General features: G+C 39.0%; 1 protein-coding gene across 8 annotated transcripts in view; it reads left to right on the forward strand.

Annotated features, from left to right (window-relative positions):
- PEX5L (peroxisomal biogenesis factor 5 like) overlaps nt 1-25,555 on the forward strand; it is a 100,599-nt gene extending 75,044 nt beyond the window's left edge. For 3 of the 8 annotated variants that reach the window (XM_054283121.1, XM_054283119.1, XM_054283118.1), the window contains 13 exons: nt 124-235; nt 2,048-2,257; nt 3,320-3,446; nt 3,953-4,049; nt 4,479-4,553; nt 9,484-9,579; nt 15,967-16,083; nt 16,972-17,115; nt 17,989-18,059; nt 18,858-19,055; nt 20,367-20,532; nt 20,918-21,075; nt 21,709-25,555. In XM_054283121.1, coding sequence (XP_054139096.1) covers nt 124-235; nt 2,048-2,257; nt 3,320-3,446; nt 3,953-4,049; nt 4,479-4,553; nt 9,484-9,579; nt 15,967-16,083; nt 16,972-17,115; nt 17,989-18,059; nt 18,858-19,055; nt 20,367-20,532; nt 20,918-21,075; nt 21,709-21,913 — 1,776 coding nt within the window. In that variant the 3' untranslated portion in view covers nt 21,914-25,555. The remainder of the gene's footprint in view (nt 1-123; nt 236-2,047; nt 2,258-3,319; nt 3,447-3,952; nt 4,050-4,478; nt 4,554-9,483; nt 9,580-15,966; nt 16,084-16,971; nt 17,116-17,988; nt 18,060-18,857; nt 19,056-20,366; nt 20,533-20,917; nt 21,076-21,708) is intronic. The other 5 variants (XM_054283120.1, XM_054283122.1, XM_054283125.1 and 2 more) reach the window with 3 other exon arrangements.
- Nucleotides 25,556-26,471: the final 916 nt, after the last annotated feature.

Here is a 26,471-nt window from a genome sequence, read left to right on the forward strand (position 1 = left end):
TCTAATTGCAATATCTTACTCTCACAATTAAAAATAAAGCACATGATATTGTGAGAATATGTTTTATTTCTGTAAATTCTGCATCCCAAGAACACTCTGTGACCTGGGGTTCTTTGTTGCTAGCTGGTGAATGAGCAACAGGAGAGCAGACCCCTCCTGAGTCCCTCCATTGATGACTTTCTCTGTGAAACTAAGCCAGAAGCTGTTGCCAGGCCTGTAACATCAAATACTGCAGGTAAACAACATTTTTTACTATCCCTCACTAGAGAAAAATAGTTTTAGTTTTAGCTTAATTATGGCACATTTTTATCAAGTGACTTCTCAGTTTGTTACTGTGTGCACAAAATCAAAAGCTGGCATTAAATTGTGATTGCTTGACCTGTTATAAGAAAAACTTTTGGTCATTACATTTTAGGGGAAATCTGGTGTGATTCAAATCACATCAATTCTAGCAGATAGATGTGAAATTAATGACATCTTTGGGATTGAAATTAATGCAATTTGTTTAAGTCTCACAGGATGTACATATGAGTCTGAATCAATTCTCTGTATTTGGTTTTGCAAAATTTTAACCTATGGGAAAACTCATGTTTAGTCTGGTTTTAATCAAACTCATTCCTTACTCTAGAAAGATTTTTTTTTTAATAAAATCTTGGATGAGTTTTTAGAGAGAAAAAGGGGGTAAGTATCAGAACACTTAAACCAGGCTGAGTTCAGACACTTTGTTAGTGAAAGGATTTAATATATTTCTTACCTTCTTTGTGTTGTAATGAGGCAGTAGAGAAGGTAATGACATCTATGAATGAATCCTGAAAACTTTTGAATTACACTGAATTCTATTTGAAGTATATTGTCATTTGAAAGTATTTTTAGAAATCATCCCACTCCTCCTTGGTGTCTGTGCAGAGGTAATCAATGCTGTTGAGAGATCAGCTGAGACAATAATATCAGCACTGCCCTACTGGGCTCTCTTCCTGCCTCAGAAAAGGACTTGGCTTGTTAGAAGCCATTTAATTAAAATTTACACCCATGCAAATTATTAAATGAATAATTGACAGCTGAGTGATTATCTGCACATGTAATTAATGTGTCTGTAGTAACAAAAGCTGAAATACTGAATTAGATAACAATTGTAAGTAATAATTTTTCCCTTTAAAAAATATAGCTGAAGATATTGCAGGGATGAATAGAACTCTTTCAGATTGTTTAAGAATGGTTTGTTTTAAAATTTACCTGTAAATTTTACACTTGCCTTGAATATCTATCAGATTGGGGTGAGGGTGTCAATTAGATTTATTTAATAATAAAATAAAAATATTCTATGAAGATTGATGAAATTCAGTGATTTCCAAGAAAACAGATAAAGCACTGCAAGAGGTAATGCAAAGAGATTTGTGAAAAACACCTGCCCTGTAACATGATGATAAAAAATGAGTTTTTCTACCTTTTACATGCTAAAGAATTGTGAATGTTACACTTTAGGCAAATTTTAAAAGAAGAGCTGAAATTGAACATTTCTTTCATACTGATACAGTCCTTAATAGAAATGGCATTAGACTTTATGCTCAGTGTTTATGACCCAAAGGACAAACACCAACAACAGCAGAAAACATTAATAAACATCCACATTCCTCTTTGACCCAGGTCCACCCCGAGAGCTATTCCTAAATGGATTGTGGCACAACAGCACTGCCCCAGGACTTAAAAAAATCTGATATTAAACCAAATCTTATCCAAAAGCTGAATTGAACAGGGAACCCTCACAAAAGAGGGAACCCTGTGAAGGCCCCAGCCATAAGACCTCAGATGTCTTTAAGATTTTCAGAGGAAAAGCCTTTTTTGCAAATCCACTAAACAGCATTCAGTTAAGCACTTGAAATCCCCAGGTAGATTTTAACATACTGGTCATCATCTTTAGCCAGGAAATACACACTTACTCTGGCTAAATACAAACACATCAGTATTTTTTTTCCCCAACTAAAACAAATCTTAAAAAGTGAGCTATTTGAATTCAAACAACACTGAATTTTAACATTTTGTCTCTAAGTATTATCAACAGGTCTGGATCTCTTGGATCTTAGTGAACCTGTCTCACAAACCCAAAACAAAGCAAAGAAATCAGAGAATCCTTCAAGAACTGAAGGCGTAAAAGCTTCAACCCTCAGAAAGAAGACAGAGAATCCTGACCTGATCAGTGTGGATTCTGAGCAGAAAGTCCAGGCTGCCAGAGTTGCAGACAAGTCTTCTCTAGATTTAGGTAAGAGTGCAGCTGTTTCATCAGTGCTCCCTTGCCCTGCTTAGCACAAGTTTCTCCTGGCTACTTTCACAAAACAATGAGCAACACCAGAATTTTTGCTGCACCCCATTTCAGCAGTGTAGCCTTTGCTTCCCATTATAAACTACCTGAAGCACTTCAAACCTTAAACACATTTTTCATTTTGCCTCTGCCATTGTACCTATTAAGTTGACCCTAAGTGTGCTAATAAAGTTTTGAAATTTCTTTGGAAAAAGGAATTTAGTCAGGGTGTGTAAAATGGTAGAAAAATCTGTAGGGGTGTGATGAGAAATTGGTAAAGGACACAAATGAGAGGCACCCATGCTGATGTCCTTTTCAGACCTGCAGGTGTCAGAAATGCACATTTATATTTGTAAATACTGCTTTATCTCTGCACAGGAGAGAAAAAAATCATCCATTCTTGACAAGAGAGATATATTTATACAGACTGAAAAAAAAATCCCCAAAACAACTCAATTTCCTGCCAAGCCTGATCTATCGACAAGCTTTGGAAAAGGTGAATTTGATTTAGTTCCATCCAAACTAAATTACTTGCAGTGCAACTGAGAAATTTGCAAGGTAAATGTAATTTATACCAAGGCAGCAAATTTTCCATTCATCATCACAGAAATTCTTTTAGAGACCTTTATCTTCAAACAGGAGCTGAACATCTGATCTTTGCAAAGTGAATCTGACATGACTGAATAATATCAGTTGCCTACATAGTCATTTTCACATGTTAGTCTCTAAAAGAAGCTTCATTTTTACAATTTGTTTAAATTACATAGAAATTACTGATTTGAAGTCAAGAATTACACTGACATTTTGACCATGAATGCTAACAGATTTAGAAAAGTGTTCTGAATTTCCAAATATTTTCACACTGTATCAACTAGAAAGGTGCACAATGTTTCTTTATGGTGGACCTTTATAAAAATATAGGCTTTGGTGGCATTATTTTCTCTATAACATACATTTTACTGAGGAGATAAAATTCTCAGCAGGGGTTTCTTTAAAAGATTCATATTTATTCTTGTTTTTCAGTTGACATTCAGACACAGATAGAGAAATGGGATGATGTCAGTTTTCATGGAGACAGGAGTAGCAAGGCCCACCCTTCTGCAGAGAGAACGTCATCGTCATCCAGAGCTCCATCAAAGGAGATTTTATGGTACAACTTTTTGCTTTCCTTAAAAAAAATATTTCCAGCCCAGCTTTCTTAATTCACAGAGATGCTTGCTTGATAAAAAAAATCATAATTTAAACTTGTTATGGTGACATTAAATGTGTCCAAGCATATATTTTGGGCAATGTATCACAAAGAAGTGCACGATAAATGCCATTTTGCCCGCAATTTTTAATGGTGTGGAAAGTAGCAGGTGCAGTTACTTAATAAATGGTGGTGAGAATTCTACAGAGACATGCAGGGAAATCCTTTATTGTGCTGGTTGGTATTTAGACACTGACTGAGGCACAGACTTGTGTCTTTGTCCAGCCTCAGTTGAAATGGAAGAGTATGAGAGCACAAAGAAGGGTCCAGGCACTTTTGATTAAGTGTTAGTGCAAGTTAAACAATTCAGTTGAAGGAAATAACCTGACTAATCATTGTGTGCTTGTGAACCTGAAGACACAGGACACTGTGTCCTGGTGCTGAGTGTGTAAATGCATTATTTCTAGGTCCACAGAAAACAGATCACAGTCTGAGCTGGCTAATGTCAAGAGTGCCTTGGACTCTGATTCAGCATCAGAATTAGAACTTGCACCTGCAATACAGGTAAGAGGGTTTGGTAGGTTTATTAACCATGAAAAGGCAAGGAGGAACTTCCCACTGGCTAATCACTGACACTCTGGGAGAATTGCTCATGGGATATTTTCAGGATCATCAGGGAAAATATCTTCACACACCTCTGAAATGAATAGGTTATGAAATTGAGTGTGTCAGCACCTGAAACATTCAGAGTTTAATACTGCAGTGAATTGACACTTTCCTGTACAGAGGGAAAAACTTCAAACTACAATTTACAGCATCATCTTTTTCCCCTCGCTCCAGCTCTGAAATTCAGACTTGTAGTGGTTCCCTACCCATATTGAATTCTATCCTTCAGGTCTCTTGGTCAGGCAGGAACCCCCAGAAGTGGGAAATTGCTGAGGAAAACAGGAAGCAATCATTGCAGCAATGTTCATTAGCAGTTTATCTCCACAGGTGGGGGAGCAGTGTGGTCACAGGACTTTTTCCTGCTGGAAAAGGAACTCTAATACCGAGGGCTCTGGCCTGAAGGTTTGTAGATTTGCCCAATTCCACTGTTGTATTGTGTCTTGGACAGGTCTTGTTGGAAATGATTGCTGAGGGTTGCATGCATGTATGCACACACAGGTACAAATATATACAAATACATTTATATGTACATTCTGATAGATCAGGCTGTTCACACACCTTCTTTGCTGCTTCTTACTTTTTAACTGAAAGACTTCAGCCACTGCCACTGGAAGGGGGAAGAGAGAGTTTTCTGGTGGATTGGCTTTTAGTTGAAAATCATTTTCTCACCTCCCACAGCTATTTTTAGGCATGAGCTTGAAAAACCTTCTGTCAGATAGAAAATCTGGAAATTAATGAAAAATAATTGCCTCATTTAAAAATGGAAAAATGAAAAAAATGAGACACTACGTGCCAAATGTGTATGCTAAGATTATACTTTTTTTCCCCAGAAATTAGAAACAGAACCCAGTTATCAGATCCATTTTGGGTTTCTCTTAGGCAAAAACATGTTCTTTACTTCCCTGCTGTCTCTACAGCACAAACAGGGATTTTTTTTCTTCCCCTCTGGAAAGCCTCACACAAGTTGTAATGCATGATACCTTTCCTTTCTCTACAATAGATTTGTACATCTCAGTAATGGAAAACACCTATTACACAGTGCCATCCACTTGAAATGGATGCTGTGTTCTCACTTGCTTTGAGCTGATATTGAAGCACCTCTGACCCTCTTTTAGGAAGCTGTTCCTCAGCCCAGCAGATCCAAATTCCAGCACATTTGTGCTCAACCAAGAATGTGTGTAAGCCAGGTAGACAGTCACAGGATTTAAATGCTGTGGCTTTTGTAAAAGCAATTACAAATTCAGTGTATCTCTACTTTATAAGGTCTATTTCCTTTTTATCTTCCACTAGAATAACTGCAGAAGCAAAAATCCACACTTTTTACACAGTTTAAGTTCAGTTAGTTAAGGCTCCATAATATTTTGTAAAATGACTTCAAAATAAAAAAACCCATGAAGTTGAATAAGTCAACTTGAAAAAAAAGCAGAGACTAAACTTCTTATCTGTTGTCTTGGTACATTTCATGTTTTGTTCTGGTTTGTCGTAACCTGCTTGTTTCAAACCTGTCATCCATTCGAGAAAAAAAATGTGAAATTAATAATGCAGAGAAATGAAGGGAGAATTTGCTCTTATTCTAGGTAGGTTACAGGGAAGTGTGGTTTTGTTCACTGCCTGTTTCATCCTCCTCACACTTGGACTCTCAGAGTTGTCAGCTCCCAGCACTCAGACTCATCTGTCTTGACTGAATTCTTAATCTGCTCGCAGGAGAAATCACATTAGGGCTTTTATCAAAGCATATGTTTTCCATATTTTGTCCTCTATAGGTCTTGTCTATCTCATTTAAGGGTAACCTTTGCAAATGCAACAACACATTCTGCCATACCCTAAATATTTCATCTTGTCAAACTTGCTGCAGTTTTCCATCAGCAGTTTCCCAATCACCTCATCACTCATCTTTGACATGTTAGATTTAGCTCCTCAAAGTGAAATGCTAAGTAACTAGGTCATATTTTCATTAAAATTATTCAATCTTCTTAAGAAAATCCTTTATTTACCAGCACTTGTGCCAATACAAAATCCAAAAGACAAGCTTTGAACTACAAGGGAGAAATGTGTTTGAAGGCTATAATGGGCAGTGGTCACTGGTGGCTGTCACTGGATGTGGCTTCTCAGCATTTACTCAGATCATATTTTATATATTATTAACTTTTAAACTGTATTGGCTCAGAGTATCCTTGTTCTTTCTTTTATCTGCCATTCTGAAAATTTCCTTGTTATGCTTTTATTGGTACTGAGATAACCTACAGTGTTTGGGGGGAAGGGGGATTTTGAAGGGTTATAAACTGCAGAGGAAGATAATATGTTCCATTTTCTATGCATAAAGTCTGCTCATATTTTAACTCTTTAAGTATTTTCTGGGGCATTTAAAATATTTCAGCTCTCCAGGGCTGCCCCATCCCATCCCCTGCTGGGGCTGTGCAGCTCTCCAGGGCTGCTCCTCCACTCCCATCCCCTCTCCCTGGACCAGCAAAAAGCAGCAAATTTGGGGCTTTTTAAGGGGCTCTTCATTTCAGGGTGTCACAGCCCACAGTACAGCTCTGCATTGTCTATGTGCAAATGCAGCTTATGTGGGTTTTTTAACGTACATTTAATGGAGGAGAAAGTCTGTTTCTGTGGGGATGATGTGGGGACAAAGTGCCATGTGGCAGAGGAGGGGAACTCTCTGCTTCTTGTCCTCTTTCCCCTCTGTGCTGCCCCTCTGCTGCTCTCTCTGCCCTTCTGCAGTACAGCTCAATCTGAACATCCTCATTTACAGCATTGTCCTTGACCCAAGGAATGGCAGTCACTGGAAACAAATGGGTAAAAAGCAGAAGTAATCAAACTGTTTGCAGGAGCCAAGTCATAAATAATGAAAAGGCCAGGACCATAATTAGAGCCTATCAATAGAGTCCTGTGTCAAGGAAAACAAATTTAATTCCTTGATCGGATTACAGGTCGAGTTGATAAATCTTGATGCGTGATACTCTACAAGAGTTTTGAATTAATATGTCATATTCTGCTTGTAAAATTGGCACGACACAATGTGAAATAAAGCAGTTGTTAAACAGATTAAAACTGGCCAACCTGAGGGCTCAGGAGCAGGAGTTATTTACTAGGAATTGTAATCACACAGGGATTGTTCTGGGATTCCAAAGACAAACAATGTTCTTCAGTTGTATTGATCTGAAAATAAACATGCAAGCAAATTCCTCAGAGAATTTCCATATGATGCAACAGTGGAATAAAAAAAAAATAAGGGATATGTAAAAAGGAGCTGGTGATCAAGGCAACTGTATAAATACATATTGCAATACAGTCCCTGGGAAAATCACACATTTCAGAGCAAAAATGCAGGCTCTGCTTACAAGACTGTGCTGGAAAGCTGTTTGAAACAACAGGAGTGTTACCTGTGCAGTACTGGGGGAAGAGGAATCTGTAGAAGCAAACATAATTAGTGGGAGAGAGGAGATCACCTGATTTCTGCATAGAGAAGCAGCGAGACAGGTGCTGGAATAAAGGGTTAATTTTGGTTGTCTGTATGCCTATAGAAAATTAAGAGGGAGAGTAAAAGTGACACAAAATGGTTAAAATCTGAATGTTTCATATTGAGAATTTTTAATGTTTTTATGCTTTTATATTATTAAATGTCCTTATATCACTAAAACCTGATTAAAATCATCAGTATCTTACTTCAGAGAAAATAAGGAGTATTAAAAAAGTATGTGAAAAAAAAGTAATAGAGAAAGTGAAATTAAAATTAATAAGAGAAACAAGGAGGGCAGTTAAACAAATTGCAAATAAAGTGATGACATTAAGGTCTCTCGATAACTTTAAATTAAACCCAAGCAACTTTCTCAAAGAAATTTATTCCAGACATCATTTTGGTTCCATGGGTGTTGACAGACAAATGCCATCATGTGATACACTGACAAATGACTTATCTGAACCAGTTATCTCTTCTGCTCTATTAATCAGTAAAGGAACTGTTTTATGTATAGGACTGCGTTTTGATTTGTTTTCAATGACAACCTGAAATCTCTTCCTGCCCTCACCAAAGGAAAATAGTTTTTTATAAACATGGACTAGAGGAAGAAGATGTGAAAGCAGAAGCAATAGATCCTCAGTGTGGACATTCCCTCACTCTGAGTTTCCTGTCAGGGCAGAGTCCAGAGGCCAGCACAGGAGAACACTCACAGTTCCCACCACCACCACCAGCTTCTCACAGAAATTGTGTTGTACTCTTGTTTGCTTACCTTATGTGTTTCATCCACTCAATGTGCATTTCACTCATTGCTCTCTAACTGAGAGACCAAAGCCTCAGGAACAAAATAGAGAACCTAGGGCTCATTTGACAAATGAATGTCATCTTTCTAGGAAAAAACCCATGTGTGTACAACCACGGAGAAATGTGTTTGACCATACATCACATGTGACAAATGAGTGTCAGATGTTCCATCCCAGCAGAGCCCATTCCAACTTTTGCAGAGACAGCTCAATGAGTCTGATGTGATCAAAATTAGTCATATAGCAGTGTGGTTCACAGAAATTTAATATTACAAGTACAGTCATCAGAAATATAATCAGGGAAATTAATGCAATTGAAGCATGGGCACACAAGTGGCTAATGAGTTTAACCTCTTGACAAACACTGGGGAAGGGATTAGCAGTCAGAGCCTTGTTTAGCAAGATTAGGCCACTTTGTGCTTTTCCTGCCATCCTTAGATATTGTTTGGTTTTGTACAGTGCTTTTTGTAAAACAAACAAACAAACAAAACATTGCTTTTAGAAAAATAACAGGAGAAAAGTTACTATGTGCTTCCAGTGGGATTGAACAATAGTATGGTACATAAGAGAGATGCTGATTGTGAAAAAGATTTGCCCTTCCAGTGGTATCCAGGGCAAACCCAGCTCTCCAATGTGATCCCAAAAGAAAACCTGAAAGAAAACCACAAAATGTGCAGGGAAAATAAAATGTTTTCTTCCTGGCTCATAGTCAGTGGAGAGCATCACCACAGTCATAGTGCAGAAGGAACAAGGAAGGTAAAAGTCTTATACAAAATATTCAGCTCTCTCCTTTTGTAGTCCAAGCCTTGCATTGCCTTTTCTTGTATGCCTCTTTATCTTTCACACATCTTGAGTGAAATGAAAAATCTACAAAAGATAAATTACTCTGCTTCCCATGAGAAGTGGGAACTCTGCTACAGTGTAAGAGAATTCAGAGGAATTCATGCAGGGAAAGAAGTAGTTTTCCCCAAGAAAAAGGTCATTTGGGGCTCTAGACAATTAAGGAAATAACTCAGAAGTGTGACAGAGGGTCTATCATCCCTTTCTGATTTATTCTTCTATTTTTTAGGCACGGTCAAGTAAGGAGCAGCGTTGGGGAACACCTCTTCTCTCCAGAAATCACTCCTTGGAGGAGGAATTTGAAAGAGCAAAGGCAGCTGTTGAGGTATTGTTTCATTTACAGTTTTCATTTTCAGCTGAAGTTCTACAGATTTCTTTTTTATCTTGCAGCACAAGCAGAGGAGAGAGTTGGAATTGGATTATTTAAAACAGAGAAAAGATGCAATTCCTGGAGCTATTAATTTAAAGTAGCAACTTGTCTCTTTTAAAAAAGGAAATCCAAAACACAGAGCTATAAAAAAACATTAGAGATAATCAAGTTTTTAAGCTGGATTTTTATTGGTAGAGCAAATGGCTGAATGCCCCATAGATGTAGCTAATTCCAAACCACAAGTAAAAGAGGGAATTGTGTGCCATCAGTTCTTTACACCCAGACACAAACCAAATCCTCCTGTGCAACCAGAGCTCAGAATCACTGATGAACAGCACAATTACCTGCTGTAAAGCAGAGCTGTGCAGAAGCACCAACCCTGCACCATTTTCACATTTTTACAACCAGTGGCAGAATGCTAAGCACAGGAGTATTCTTGTTTCCTGGTAAATCTATTTGGTTTGAGAAGATAGAGGTATTTGGATAGTTCTCCTATTGTACTTCTGGGGTTTTTTCATTGACTTCTACAATTCCAACATCTAAAACATCTCTTGTGTGTTGTCCTATACCACTAGTCCAAATTGATCCTGTCTGAACACAAAGTAGAACACGGGTTTTTAGCAGAACTCCACAAAAAATTTGATATAAGCATTGATCTGAAGCATCATTATCTTCATTATCTTCTTAGGGGTTCCTATCACCACAAAGAGCCAAGACTCCATTCCAGCAAGGACAGAATTTCAGGCTAAATTATGTAACAGCCACTGAAATTAGTTCTTAGGGTGCAGAGAATGAAGCTGTGAAACTAGTTCCTCAAAACTGGTTATTTTTAGCATTTTTAGCACTGCAGGCTCATTAGTCTCCAAACCATCTAGAACACTGTAGGGATGTTTGAGTTTAGATTTAAATTTTAGTCATGTAGTTTAATACTCTTCTAACTCAAGTTATAGACCATTCTAATTCCAGTGTTGAAAGCAGAACTATTCTAGACTAATATTGGCTGATGAGAAAGAAAACTATGCCTAAGTCTGATACTGCCTTCTAAATAGAAAGAGGATTTCTTGTTGAAGTAATTAATCTGATTTGTAGGGGTTTTTTTCATTGTATGCTATGGTAAGATGGAGGTACCATGGATTTCTTGTGTTTCTGCCATGGTTTCTTGGGATTTATTGCACACACAAAAAAATCTGGTCTCAGCATACAAAGCTAAAATGCACAAAATCAGTAAATTAACTCTTTCATAAACCAAGCACAGAAGGTATTTTTTCTTTCCAGATCAAATAAATTCTTCATCAGCAACTTCTGGTGAGGCACAGGAGATGTTTCTGGTGTCACACATCCCACACATATTTGCTCCTGGCAGGAAAGGAGGGAACTGCTTTCAAATTTCTACTGCTGGAGATGCTTTAGATGTTCCTTCTTGCTGATCCTCAGGGTGGGATGTGCTGGGCTGAGAGCTGGGAAGGCAGCACAGGGAATCTCATGCTGAACATCTCAGTGCTGGTGGTTAAGCAAATGATGACAGAACTCCTGCAATTGCCAGAAACTTGTGTGATGGGGAGTTTCCAGACACTCACAGTAAGAAAAATTAGTTGAGTCCAACAACAGATTACAAGACATTATTGAATTACTGTGCAGAGTAAAGTGAGGAGGAGAATATATTGTAAAAAAACCCAAAACCCTACAGACGAAGAGGTCATTCTGAGGCAACAGAGACAGGTTGTTAAAATACTTTAAAATGCTCTCAAAAATAGCTATTAAAAAGAATCAAATTAAATGTTTCCCCAGCTGTAGCTGGCAGCCTTAACTTATTCTTTCTGCTTAAAATAGAACCTTGGGCCAGGTAGTTAAAATGTAAAGGAAAGGATTCTTCAAGAACTCACAGAACAGTTATTTCCATTTGCATCTGAAAAGAGCTGAATTTTCATCCTAGCTAAAATGAAGTAGTAAGAAAGCTGGAGTGATTGAAATAAATTGGAGCCCATCTCAGAAAGATTAGTTCTTTCTTAAGCAGAGAATAGATACGGGTCAAAAATTCATTTTTTAGGCTTTGGATGTTTCTGTGTAATATTCTTCAGTTGGGAAAGCTCCAAGTGGGAAGATTAGCCAGAGAACTGATCAAGAAAAGGAAGTAAATCTGAGGTTCTTGGTGGCCTAGTTCGAAAGGAATTAATTAACAATTCAGTAAATGAAGACACCAAACTTTATCCTCCACCCAGTATTCACCTCAGCGCTTGGGGAATGGTTTTAAGATGTCAAACTTTGAGATTAATGAAGATTTGTGAGGTAATTCTTTCTTAAGAAGGTTTAAAGATGTCTATGCCATTGGGAAATCTTTTAAGAATAAAGTGGTGAGTAAAATACCTTTTTTACTAGAGAGGGGGCAGATTCCCTTGCAGTGTTTGGGTGCTTGCAGACCTTGCTACCTTTTCTGTTATTCTGGAAATTGGATTTGATTTTTGCCTCATGATTTTTTTGTCTCAATATTTTCCAAGTTCCATAAGAACACAATCCTTCTGATAATTAGCTCTGTTTCACCAAAAATATGTACTTTTGAATTTTTAAAAAATGCCAGGATGGGGATTCAGATCCATCCTGTACTTCTATTCCATTAAAACAATTGTTTATTGTACCACCATCCTACCGGTGATGAGTTAGAATAAATAAAAATAAAAGCAAGAAGGTACAAAAACTTCCAACTGAGAATTCTCAGAGATGGAAAAAAAAGCTGCTTTGCTATTTTCTTCTTCCACATTTCTCTGATTAAACTGCAGATGCCACACTGTTTTGTGAGCTTATGCATAAGAAATTTTGAGCTGTCCTTCCCAGCATAATTTTATTTACAACACAATGTCACATGAACCATCTGCTGTATAATGTACTGCTCTGAAGCATCAGAGCACATTACAGCTAAATTATGTGACAATAGGAGGAAAAAGATGGGATTAATTTGTTCTAGCCTAGGAAAACACATTCCAGGACCATCAGCTTTGTGGTTCCCATGAGTGCTGGTTGGATCCTTTCTGTACCTGCAATATTCCTGTCTCACTATTTAGACATTTCTTTGGATGGGCCTAAAACTGGCCAAACCATATGTTAAATTAGGAACCAGGAACTTGAGTCATTCAGATGCATTTCATTTGATACTCTTTCAAAACACAGTGGGAATCTTTGCCTTGATAAACATTTTTTATCTCTAAACCTCAGTAAAATTTTCAGATTTTGTTTCAAGAAGATATGAGCTAAGGAAATTTTACCTATTTAAGCACACAAGTTTAACTTACTGGGTTTTTCACATCAAAGAGTTTGGTAATGCAGTAATTCAGAGAACAATGACAGAACCTTGCTTATGCATTGGTCAGTGAGCTATATTTCAAATTAATATTTGGCAATACAGGACAGGCAAAATTCCAGAAATTATGACAATAGGTAAATTTATAAATACTTCCCCTGCCCTCTTTCATTGGATCATAGGAAATAAAGAGCCTGGGAATATTTTGCCTCCCATTTGTTTAACTGCTTCAGCATATTTTTAAATACTAGGAGTAAAAATATCCTTTTTGACAAAATGCAGAATTTTCTGCTTGGAAGAAGTCAGATGGTATGAACATTTTTCCTGGTTGTCATTCCTCTTAACTGCTGCAGATGATCTGAGAATGTGTTAAATGTGTTCAACTGGGCTGAAAACTCTTGGTTTATCCAGAGTACTTTGCCAGCCTTAAGGTGGCAAAAACATTGAAATGAGGTTAATTGGCACTGGTGGTGTAGCAAATGGAGCTAAAATTAGACCTAGGAGCCTTGATCCAAAGCCAGGTTTCAGAAAGTCTCAATATTAATTTAACCCTCCTGCCACTGAAGTCAATGAAAAAATTGCTACTAAAGGCAGGTGAAATAGACTTAAGCCTTCAGCAAAACCTGTAATATTTCCAATATTTACAATTGTAATATTTACAGTTCTCTTCCTCAAGGACACTGAACTGCTCTGCTGTTAACATTGGTACCCCAGCATTGGGTCAGAGCCTGGTCCAGATGCTCAGGGCAGCTTTGCTGTGGCTGTTTCAGACACCTCTCGTGCTGAACATCCTCAGAATTCTGGCCCAAACCTCCCCTTATCCCTGCAAAGTCACTCTGGGTCCTGTGTCCAAGGAGTGCAGGATGAGCTGAGAAAGATTACAGCAAAGCTGGTCTCATTGCATTTCCCCCCCTCCCTTGACTCTCTAAATGGAAATTCAGGGTGCCTACTTGAGTGCACAGTAATTCCCTGGGTTTTTACATAGAGTGAACTTCTATGAGATTTATAAATATATAAATATATATAAAATATATAAATATATAATTAAACAGCAAAATTTGAATTTAAGACCTAAATCCACTTGCTTACTAACCACAGAAATATGATGTGATATTTCCACACCATTGATTCATAAGGAATTTTTGTCAGAAAAATGCAAGCAAAAGTTCTAATTAAAAAATACATATATGAAACTATACATATATAATATATAATATATAATATATAATATATAATATATAATATATAATTATTTCTATAAATTAATCTGGCTAAATAAGGCCATTACTGATTCGTTTTCAGTACTTGTATTAATTTTTATCTGAAGGAAAGGAAAATTTTCACATCTTTACCTCATGCTGAATCTCAAATTTACTGCTGGTTAAACATGATCACATAATTTTTATTTCAGTGCTGGGCAGATTTGTGCTGAATGAGAAGGACAAATCTCAGGTTGATGGAGGCATCTGTTGAACAGGATCTTTTTGGGGGTTCAATTGCCTCTTGTCATGGGTGCTAAGATTTAAAGAGAGAGTGATCTGATTCATGCTCCCAGCCTTTTCAAACCCTAAATGGACATTTCAGTGCAATCTCACAACTCTTTATATGAAAGTATTTTCTTCAAGTCTGGAATGAGAGCAAATTCTGAAGTGGTGTAACAGAGTGGTCAGGGGCAGTTCACTGCTATTACCTGGAGTGAAATCTCCTCTCCAAGAGTGAATGATTCCCAACTTATTTCCTTTTGCACAGAGGAACGTAGCAGAAACCTTCACAGATCCAATAATTGCATGATTCAGACAATCCTGAATTTCTTCCTGAATGGAGGACAGTTTGCTTTCCTTTTCCCCAGCACCTATGGAGGTTTACAGCAAGCCATGCAATCACATTTTAAGCTCTGTTTTTCCAGTCATGCCTGGCTGTGGAGCTGCACCAAAGCTGTCAGCCTTATAACAAAGACTCATACAAAACTATCTGGAGCAGTTCATAAAACCTTCAATTAATTTTGATTAGCACCTTGCTCTCAAATGGTTCTGTCTAAATCTCAATAGATATATTTGTGCTGTTGTCTTTGATATAAATAAGCTGAGAAACTGTGCCCCCAGTGCTGTCAGCTCACTGAAACACTGGCCATGTCCTTGTAGGAACTGGAGAATTTTGGAATGGCTGGTAGTGCTCTGCAAATACTCTGCTCTGGATCTCCTTCTCAGAGTCTCATGACTAGTGTGTGGAGGCTGAAAAAGTAGCACCTTAATTTGGCTTCTCCCCTTCCATAATTCTATTTCTGTTTCTTGGCATCCTTTCCTAGTAGCCACAGTTGTTCCCTCCTTCTGGTCGTTGCTAATCTCATTCCTTGCCCTAAATCTCATCTGTTTTTCATAATTTCTCCTTCTCTTGTATGAGCATTTTTCCCTCATCTTTGAGCTGAATATTAATTTGACTGTATGATTCTATAATCTCTTGTGGATTCCTTTCACAGCAGAGTATACAATGCAGTATTAAGATTTCTCCACTTTGTCAAAAAGCCCAATTTGTATTACATCCCTTGCACAAAACCCTCTGTCTAAGCTTGGCATTTCTCTTTGTCGCAGCTGAAAATTATGCTAAATATACCAAAGTAAGCAATGCTTGCTCTCTTTCAAGCTGTTTTATCTATTGTTATTTTGCATATGCACTTACTTGATTTTCCTTTTTTTTTTCCTTTCTTTTCTTTGTCCAGTCACTTTCAGCATTGATTGCCTTCAAATTTTATGTAACAATTTGCTGTTAGCATCAATAAGATGCAGTGTAAGCTGCTGCAAATCCTGCTTCAAACAGGACATACAGTGCCTCTGAGATAAAGAGTGCTCTGTTGACAAAATATAAGAGATGAGATTTAATTATCTGGAACTCCAAACACAGTCCATGTGATTATTAATAGAATTAATACTGCTCAGCAAAATTGACACTCAGACCACTGGTAGAAAGAAATTCAAAAGTTGTTTAAAAAAAAGCACAGAAACCTTTAGTTTAAAGTTTTTTGTTAATTTTCTCTTTTCCTCCTTTTCTTCTAGTCTGACACAGAGTTTTGGGATAAGATGCAAGCAGAGTGGGAAGAAATGGCTCGCAGAAACTGGATTTCAGAGAACCAGGAAGCACCAGGGCAAGTCACCATCTCAACCATCGAGAAGGTAACACCAGGTTTTTATTGCATCTCCCCTCTGCAGCTTTGAGGTGAGCCTCAGCTCTTCCAGGGGACCCAAGAAAACTCTTTGGACATGAAAGATAATTTTACCCCAAAGAGCTCATCCTCTTTAATTACCTGTGGGTGGGGCAGATTTGGAAGACCTTGCCACAGTGGGAATCTGTTTAGGCTTGCACACAGCCTAAATTCAGCTGGATTTATGAGCACTTTTGAAAGCAGGCACTTAAGGAAAAGCACCAAATAAAAATACCTGGGCCAGCACATTCAAAGTGCTGAGGATAAAAATTATGGAGATTCCTTCTCTGTTCTTCATTCCTTCCACTCCATATTTAATTTGATTTCTATTATGCAGCTGATATTACCACACACCCTTTACACTGCAGTGACGAGAGAAAAAGGCAAAACTTCAAGGAATACGAAAATAAACTCAGGTGCTTGCAGCACTGTTGTGTCTCTGGAAGGTTAATTGAGGATTTCAGGATTTTAGCTGAGCAGCTGTAAGGTTATGAGCTCTGCAGGGATTCAGCTGCTTGGTGTGTTCTTTAGCACCACTTTGGATGTCCTGGGCTCAGAGGTTCAGCTCTGCTCTTGGGCACTGTGAGATGTTGACATTACCTGTGTTGGAGAGCCCAGCACAAGCACCACTAGGTACAACTGCAGAGCTAAATTAAAAATAAGGAGCAGAAACATAAATGCCCGGTGATGTGACTTTTTCCACTTTTTGTCATTGAAATCCCACGGGGGGAGCTGGTGCCATTTCCACAGAGCAAAGGTTGTTTACATCATTTGGAAAGCAGTGAGTCACTCCATTTTTTAGACTTGTCATTCCCTGCAACTTGCCATTCACCACGGCTCCATTATCTCTCTGCTCCAGGGTTATTATTTCCACACTGACAATCCCTTCAAAGACTGGCCTGGTGCATTTGAGGAAGGACTGAAAAAAATGAAAGAAGGTGACCTGCCTGTTACAATCTTGTACCTGGAGGCTGCAATTCTCCAGGAGCCCAACGATGCTGAGGTATTCCCTGCTCTGCCTTCTCCTGGCTAAGGCAAAGGGAGCTCCCTGCAGCAAGGAGTGAGGGAATGGTTTCTGGGCTCAAACCTGTGCCAGGCATGACTGACTGAAACATTGGATTCCAAGGGTTATGAATTACTGTGTGCCTTTAAATAGATAACAATGAGTTGTTCTTCACTGGATGAGAATTTGGTTTTGAAATATTGTTGTTTGAAGTATTTCAAAGCTTCCCTTCACATCCTGATATTTTCAAACTGTCTTGTAAACACTGCTATCAAAAGATGAATATTTTTGATTTAACAAGACTGTTGAAAAATTTTTAAAGTTACATAAATTTCTTCAATGTTGCTGTTTTCAACTGGTTTATATTTGAAGTCTGTTTTCTGTGAAATGTTAAAAATATTTATGCTGTATCTAGGGTTCTTTGAATCTCCTCCTACATTAAATTAAACAGCATACTTCAAAAAATCAGAGAATCCCAAGCTCCCTAGAAAGCCCTAATATCTAATATACATATAATATATTTAGAATAACCCCTATATATAATATAAAACTAAATAATTCTTCTTCTACATTTTCCATAAAATTGAAGCAAAATTTAAAATGTACAGAAACTCAAATTTAAGAAATCAGCATGTGATTATACACTGACAGAATACCCATACATTCATTGACTATAAATATTTATTAGCCCCAAAGATATTCAGAACTGCTTTGATTGGGACTGTTGGTGTGCACACTGTAGAAAAATCTGTGGTTAGTGCTGGACATATCTGCTGCTTTTCCTCACCCCTGTGTTTAACAGTGATTTTGGTTGTAACTCTGTTTGCCGTTGGATAAATGTAACAAACTAAATTATTATTATTATTACTGCAGGCCTGGCAGTTCCTGGGTATTACACAGGCAGAAAATGAAAATGAGCAGGCAGCCATCGTGGCCCTCCAGAGGTAAAGGAAGATCTGTCCTAAACCTGGGGTCTGATGAGTGCTGGGTGATGGAGATCTGGGGATGTTTAATGCCATTCCTACCTTGGAATGAGAAGCATTTATTCAGCAGAGTAGAGCATTGACAGATATAGAAATTCCCAGTGACTTCAGAGGGATGACTAGTGATTGATAGTTCTGTTTTATTAAATAAGTGAAACATTTCATGGAGTAATTCAAGTACATGCACAAAAGAAAAGTTACATTGCCTAATAAATACGAGTTAGGCACGATGCAAATGAAGTGCTTTTTTTACATTCCAGCCACTTGGCATATTTTCTGTAGTCTGTCCTCTAATGAAGAGGAGTGAGCTCCCCTTCTTAATTGGAGTGAGCTCCCCTCAGCTGCTGAATGCTAAACTGCCAACACTTTTAGGTTGATGGAGATGTGAAGATCACAGAATTCTTGTACGTAAAATGTGAGCTCCAAAACATCAGCATTATTATTACTATTATTATCTTTCTGTAATGGGTTTTTATGTTTCCATTTCAAGCAATATTCAATTGCATCAGCACTGATAACCATGAAGTAATTTCTCCAAAGGATACTCAAACTTGTTTATATGTCCCTTATTAGCTTACCTGGATAGAAATCCAAGGGGTTGCCTGGTTAGGAGCAAAAAAAAACCAAACTGATCATCAGCAGTTTTCAAAAGAGCAACAGTGATGATTGTGATTTCCTTCACATGGATTACTTTGGAACAATTCAAGCATTGTGCTTGGCTGCAGAAATATCTCAATATATTTTTTATTTTCTGCCTAGGTGCTTGGAACTGCAGCCAAACAACCTAAAAGCTCTGATGGCCTTGGCTGTGAGTTACACCAACACTGGCCACCAACAAGAGGCCTATCAAGCCCTGAGAAACTGGATAAAGCAAAATCCAAAGTACAAGTACATAGTGAGAAGCAAAAAAGGGTCCCCAGCACTGACAAGGAGGATGTCTAAGACAGCAGATGAAAGGTAAATGCAGTGGAAATCCTCACAGTGGAAATACCAATGATAACCCTAGAACTGGTGGTGTCTGCTATGTCCCCTTGTTCTGTAGAAGTCCAGCCTGTTCTCTATATTGGAAGAACATGTCTCTAATAGCAGGAGAGGGAAGCCAACAGAGAATATTTGATTTAATGACTGAAGGCTTTATCTTTTACGCCATCCCTGGAAGTTAAAAAAAACCAAAACCACCAAAAATGCAAAAAAACCCACAACCAAACAACAGCTTAAAAAGGATGTTACTCTTCAAATCCCATCCCTTTCCTCCATCCCTGTCTCCTGCCTTTCTATTCCCATAACCTGCACCCTCATCCTTCAGCTGCTTCCATATCAATACTGAGCCTTTATCCAGCTCTACCTGTGTTTTTTCTACTGTTCACTGTTCCTGCTGTTTTCCCATATCCCAGCCCAGCAGAATCCAGAAATGAGCCATTTTGCAGTGCAACATGAGTTCTCTGAAAATATTGGGAGGTGGCTTGTTTAAAAGCTGTTGTGGTTCTAACCAAGAGACAGCACAGCCATTTCATTTATCTTGGTCATCTTAAATTTAAAAAAAAAAATCATGATTTGGCAGCCCCTCATCATGATTTCATGAGAACCATAAACAAGTACCTCTGGACTGTGAGATGCATAATAAAGTCATTAAAGGCATAAACATGATTTAGAGAACCAAACCACTCAGGCTATCTCACTGCTTGTCATTTTGAAGACAGGCCTTATGTTTTACCCTCATCACTTACAAGTCCTGGGTTGACAAGATAATTTCATATGAGTAAAAATAAAATATGCAGGTTCTGCTTAATTGCTAAGTGTGTTATTCTACTTTGGCTTCATCCTGACATCTGACATCTGGTGCTGTCAGTACAAAGGTTTTAAGAAGCTACAGTGAGCACAGAAATCTTATGTTTTGGCATCTTTCTTCAAGGGTCTTGGCTGGTCCCTTATGTATTCCTCTTAAAAATACTACTAATTTTGCCAGTAAAGGACTGTTTTATGTCTGAAAAACTCATCTAATTTTAATAATTTTAATAAACCTTCGTGTCATTCTACTTGGGTTCACAGCTGTACGTTGACCTCATTTCATAGATGAACTTTTTTTATTTCAGACGTGAGTTTACAACAGCACCCTGAAGTAAACCTTTGCCATGATGAAGAAGCTCATTCACAAATTTTAGGAATATAGCTTCTGATAAATCCACTACAAAGAATTTCATTTCAGGCTATGCAATCAACATTAAAATATTTGTAAATAACTGTAAGTTATGTTTCTCCCTTGTCTAGCTCATTACTTGAAGAAGTAAAGGATTTGTACCTGGAGGCTGCTCACCAGAATGGTGATATGATAGACCCTGACCTGCAGACAGGACTTGGAGTTCTTTTTCACCTGAATGGAGAATTTAACAGAGCAATAGATGCATTTAGTGCTGCTTTAACTGTTCGACCAGAGGTACATTTTTAACTTTTACATTTTTTTAAATTTAGCTTTACAGGCCATTTCCTCTTTCCTGTCTGGATCAGGCTATTATTAATGACATGTCACTTCTGCTATTAAAATTTTAAAACCCAAAATAGAAATGTTAATTACAATACATAATTAACATGGTCATTCTTCTGTTTAGGAGCAGATTTATGCATGTCCAATTCCTACCTATGTGCTGATTAATGATATTAAATACATAAAATTGCTTTTGATCATGAGTCAGAGCCTCACATTCCCTGTCAATTAAGATACAATACTACTATTTTATGCAGTCCTCTTTCCTTTGCAAGCAAAAATGAGACATTATGTCTGGTTTTTGACACCTACAGTAGAAAAGCCATTTTCTCCCCAGGACTATACCTTGTGGAACCGCCTTGGGGCAACCTTGGCAAACGGGGACCGCAGTGAGGAAGCTGTGGAAGCCTACACAAGGGCTCTGGAAATCCAGCCTGGCTTCATCAGGTCCAGGTACAACCTGGGGATAAGCTGCATCAACCTAGGGGCATACAGGTGAGCATAAAAAGATGTGTGAACAAAGAGTCAGGCATCACAACTGCCAAGGGAAAATTCATTTTCAAGCTGGAGGCATCTAAGAAAAAAATAATCAGAATATAGCTACATAATCTCAGCTATTGTAAAATGTTGTCATATCATTTTACAGAGGACTAAAATGCAGTTTTGTAGCTCTATGTGTAAGTACTCTTATAATCAGTGGGATTGTTCTTGCACTTAAAATAGTCCTGCTCTTAAGAGCCTCTGTAAAAGAAAATGTAAGAGTCTGTCTTTTAAAGGAAAACTTGAGTTAAACTGCTTCTAGTAGGGCCATCAAAGACATCCTACAGGAATGAAAGTGATATTCAAGATGATATTCCAGTGTCTCAGCTGTCAGCTTGAGACATGAAGATGAAGGGGAGCTTTGCTGCAATAAAGACAGTGCCCCCAAATGTTCGGGTAGACTGAGTTTTGTGTTACCCCAAGCCAGGCCCTCCTGTTTGATGAAAACCAAGCAAGAACAACACATTGTATTATTTTACATTGTCAAATAGTGTATTTAAGCCTGGCATGGAACTTTAGAAAGTTTGCCTGTAGTTGTTAAGCAAATTATAATGCTTGTTTCTTTTTTCTTTTTCTTCTTCCCGACAGAGAGGCTGTCAGCAACTTCCTCACTGCTCTCAGTTTGCAAAGGAAAAGCAGGAATCAGCAGAATGTTCCCCACCCTGCTCTATCAGGCAATATTTGGGCTGCACTTCGGATTGCTCTGTCTATGATGGACCAGCCAGAACTATTCCAAGCTGCCAATGTGGGTGATCTAGACATTCTCTTAAGAGCTTTTAATCTAGAGCCGTAATAAAAAGGATTCACAAATTGATTAAATTGTATTAGGAAACAGAGAACTTTTTTATTACTCATCCCCAAATGACCACATTTTCCAAAAGCTCATGACTGTAGATCAGTAGGGGAATTCCTTCAGACATTATTCATAAAGGGAAAGTTCAAAAGCACAAAAATTGTGTAAATAAATTCAAAGTCAAAGGGTTGAAATGAGCTGTGGCTAATCGGACAAAGCCCTGAACTAGATGAAATAGCAATTTCTGAAGAATCTCCATCCCATGCAAGCTATATCTCTCTATATACATACAGCTGTAAAAAGAAAAGTATCTTAAGAAGAAACCTAGATAATGGTTATTGCACCTTAGAGTGGCAAGCAGTGCATCCAAGGAACCTGCTTAGTAGCTCATTGCACTATGCTGACACCACTTTGCCCCACAGTGGGGATTCCCTATCCTTTGGTTTCTTTGATGAAAAATCTTCACAAAGTCCATTTTTAACACAGCTCTGAAAATAGATACATGTAAAAGGGATGTGTTTTGTTTTGAATGTATTTATTAGCTGGCAATCAGTGTTTTGCTTCCAAAGGTACCTGGATTAATTTGGGCCCAGTTCTGCAGGCTCATAATCCATGTGCAGTGTCAGGAGGAGCACAGTCCATGCAGGGCTACGGGCTGAGGCCAGGTACATTTGGGGAAGCCAGGTGTTGCCAGCAGAAGAGGCAATTTGCACTGGAATTGTTGCTGTTCAAACCAGCTGTCCTTGATCTGGGACAGTCTGAAGGAGCTCATGGCAGGGTCTGCACCTTTCTGTGTACTTAATGCACTTTAATCTTTCTTTTTGTAAAATAGTGCTATGCTTTTCTTTTAGTCACCAACAATGGAATGTACAGGATGGCCTTGTTGGCAGAGAGGACCAAATATAATTTCCTGAAATGTAATGAGAGGATTCTCAATATTTTTATGTTTAAAAATGCAAATACAGTATAAACTGCATTAACAGCTAGAAAGATTATTATATGCATCCATCAGGTACTGCACATATACATGCATGTGCATGCACATACATGTTGAATGCAAATGATGTCATTTCAGAACATAAAAAGCTACAGATCTTTGTTGCAAATGAAGAAAAATATTTGTAGGGGTTACTGTCTGCAGACCATGCTCAAGGGAAAACTTTCCCTAAAGAAATTGGTCTGTACAATGCTTATAGGGTTGAGATCAAGGCTCCATCCTGCTGTTATGGCAAAGAGCAGCAAAAGTCTCCACGACCTCCATGGTACCAGAGAAAATCCTTAGATAGCACCAGTATGTGTGGCTGCTCACAAATGTGTGCATAAACACACTATTTTCATTTTCCCTGGCTGGATGAATGGGGAGCAGGGTTGGGGCAGTACCAATCCCTGATGAATGGATTGATTCAGCTACAATCAAACACATTTAGCTCTGGGTGAATGTGTCAATCAAAGAAGGCAGAGAGATTTTTAGGAGGTGATTTTCAGTTGCTGATATTTTAAATATTTTTCCTGAATAGCAAAAGATAAAAAGTGTTATTGGATGTGTTGATCTGTGGTCAGGAATTCAATTTGCAGAGTAGCTATGGGAATGTGTTAAAGTGGGACAAATAGCACATTTCCTATAAACAACATTAGAAGAAAAATCCAGCTCAGAGGTCTAAAAAAAGAAATCCAACTGCACAGATCACAGAGAAAGATGCTCTGTGGGAGTTGGACAGTTTCACCAGTACAAACCTAAAGTTTCTTGCAGCTGTCTGTTATTTTGAGCCACCACTTAAAGGAAAATTCCATGTTAAGACAGTGTAATCACTGCATCTAATCACCATCTATAGGTTGTTAAATACAAATAATTGTCATTAGGAAAATAAAAGTCTTACTCCTCACTCTCTCCCACTGAGTAGAGATGACAAAACAGCCACCAAAATTTTTTGAGAGTGCTGTATTAATGCCTTGTTTACACATATATTCCTGTTTACCTATCAGGTGTTTCATAACTGATTCCTGCAGCTTTCTCTGAGGATGAGAGTGCTGGGAATGTCACTTTGGCTAAGTGGGCTGCTGTGTGCATATCTGCTGACAACAGTTTGCTCTTTTGCTTTGACAGCGATGTGTGATGACAGCTCTTTATTGATAAGGCAGAGCAGAAGGTGCAGTGCAATTGAATCTGGGAAGTGATAAGAGAGAAGGGAGGCAGCTTTGAGAAGAGGCTGTAAAGCAAAGGCATATGTGCTTAGGTTTTGCTTGATGCCCTGCCATCACACAACTTCTTCTAGGATATCCTTTGTGCTGGGGTGTAGGATAATCAGTGCTTATGCAGAGGAATTAGCTGTTCAGGGACTTTATTTTTGTATCTTTGAAATTAACAACAACAACAACAACAAACTATTTCTCAGAGTCAGAATGACAAGGGGTATTTGATTCTTGTGGCAGTTTAGTAAACATCTCCTCCAGCCTGTGGATGAGTAATACAGAAACCATTAGGAAAATGTTATGCAAGTCCAATCCTCTCCAAAAAGAACAGACTAAGTAGGTAGCTCTTGGTTTATCCTGGGATGTACTGCTGAAAACTGCATTTATCTGCTGACACATGTCCACGCCCATGGGACTGGCAGGGGCTGTGTGTGTAACCTTGAGACAGCTCAGCAGGGCTGGACTGTGCCCTCCTGGCAGGCTGAGCCCCCAGCCCATCCCAGCTCTGATCCCAGCTGCTCTCTCTGCTGTAGTTAGCCTGTGTGCCACTGACAGGCTAAAGCAGGGCAGATGAGAGGGGACAGGGGCACATCTCACACAGCTCTGGTCACTGTGGGGCAGTGCCTGGAGACTGAGCTCACCTCACTCTAACAGGTCAAGCCCAGCAACTTTTGGGACTTCTGGGCATTCCTTGGGATCCTGGGCTTTATCATCCTCCTTCAGCCCCCTCTGCCAAGCACTGCCAGTGCAGCAGGCAGGATTAGAGACAGCTTTGAGCTGACCTCCTCTTGGCTTTCCTTAAATATTCAGGACAAGTTTGTATATTTGCCTGAAACAGCAAGAGGAAACATGTGAGGAGGCTGCAGCATATTAACAACCTGAATAGAAAATTCATCTCCTTGTGCTTCTAACCAAGCATGAGGTGGGATAAAGATAAATAAGGCGGGTGCTGAACAGTAGCAGATTGAGCCTGAGAGTGAGAGACAGCAAATCTGGGTCCTGTTCTCAGCACTCCCTGGGAGCTCGACCAAGCCAAAGCCTCCTGCCATCCCTGGCCTGCCCAGGTGTGCAAGGAGGGAAGGAAGATGGGAACGGCATTCCTGGCACTCCCTGGGAGCAGGGGGCAATCACTGCCTCACACTGCAGGGGCCAGGTACCCCTCCCCTGGGCAGGAAGGTGACACAAACACAAGGGTGCTCAGGTCTAGGGAAGCAGCTTCACACAGAAACTACTGATTTCAGCAGAGGAGAGACTCGGGCATTTCAGGATGCTGTGGAGCATCCATGAGGTGAGGCCCAGTTAGAGTGCTGCAATGGTGTATCACCATGTCCCACTCCTCTTTCCCTTTCTTGTTACTCCTCTCTTTTTCCAGAAGTGATTGATCACTGCCAGGCAACTGATTCCAAGTTTTTGAACCTTTTTTTCCCCTATTTTATATTTCATGCAATTAAAAAAAAAGTTTTCTTAACCCCAGCTTGGGACTGTCCTTGTCCTTTGCAAACTTTAGGAATAGTTATGACCTAGAAGCCTGATCCATCAAGCTGCTGAACCTGGAAGCCTGGAGTCTGCACTTTGCATGACCAGTTCACATGCAGGAGTTGCAGGAGAGGGCTGGCTCTGGTACCACTGCAGGTGCTGAGCAGGCACTGCAATCCCAGGGACTGTGCAGGGAGTGAGGCTTTGCCATGAAGGCAAAGGGCTCTTGGCTGCCTGACCTCTTTGAACTGGGATGACACAGGAGCCTGGTGGCCACAGGCTGCTTTCTGTCAGCTTGAGGAACCAATCTGACTTTTAGGCACCTACATAAACATACCTGTGTCTAGTGGGGTTTCCTTATGATCTGACAAATCACAGCACTTGTAAAAATATCAAGGGAGAGGTTCAAATGACACAAAAGTCATGTGACAATATGCATGCAACTGCATTAACCAGTAACCACTCTGCAATACTAAGCCCCAGCATGCAGCCACGCTACCTGAGCATGTGTTTAGAGAATGCATGCAGAAGGTTCACACACAGGCTATTCCAAAACTATTGATTCACATCATCTGTGGAACATTTTACAAGTCCGTTGCATCTGCCAGACTCAAATATGAGTTGTTCATATTACCTGGAATAGGCCAGATCAAACACAGAGCCCTTTTAAAATCCCATCCTTAGAATTCACTTTGTGTTGTGGGTTTCACTGTTGCTCCAAGTGTTTAATTAATAACAGACATCTGTATAGCAGCTTTTGCAGACATGTTTTAGTCCTGCTTTTTAGTCCTGAGAGCAGGACCCTCTCAAGAATTAAAAAGCTAAATCTGCACAGCTTTCACAGTGAAGCTGGGTTGTTTGGATTTTCACATTTTCACCACTAGTCTCAACC

The sequence above is a fragment of the Melozone crissalis genome, unplaced genomic scaffold (assembly GCF_028551555.1).
Source record: "Melozone crissalis strain CALT ecotype California unplaced genomic scaffold, PUWL_Pcris_2 ptg000034l_1, whole genome shotgun sequence".
Classification (NCBI taxonomy): Eukaryota; Metazoa; Chordata; class Aves; order Passeriformes; family Passerellidae; genus Melozone; species Melozone crissalis.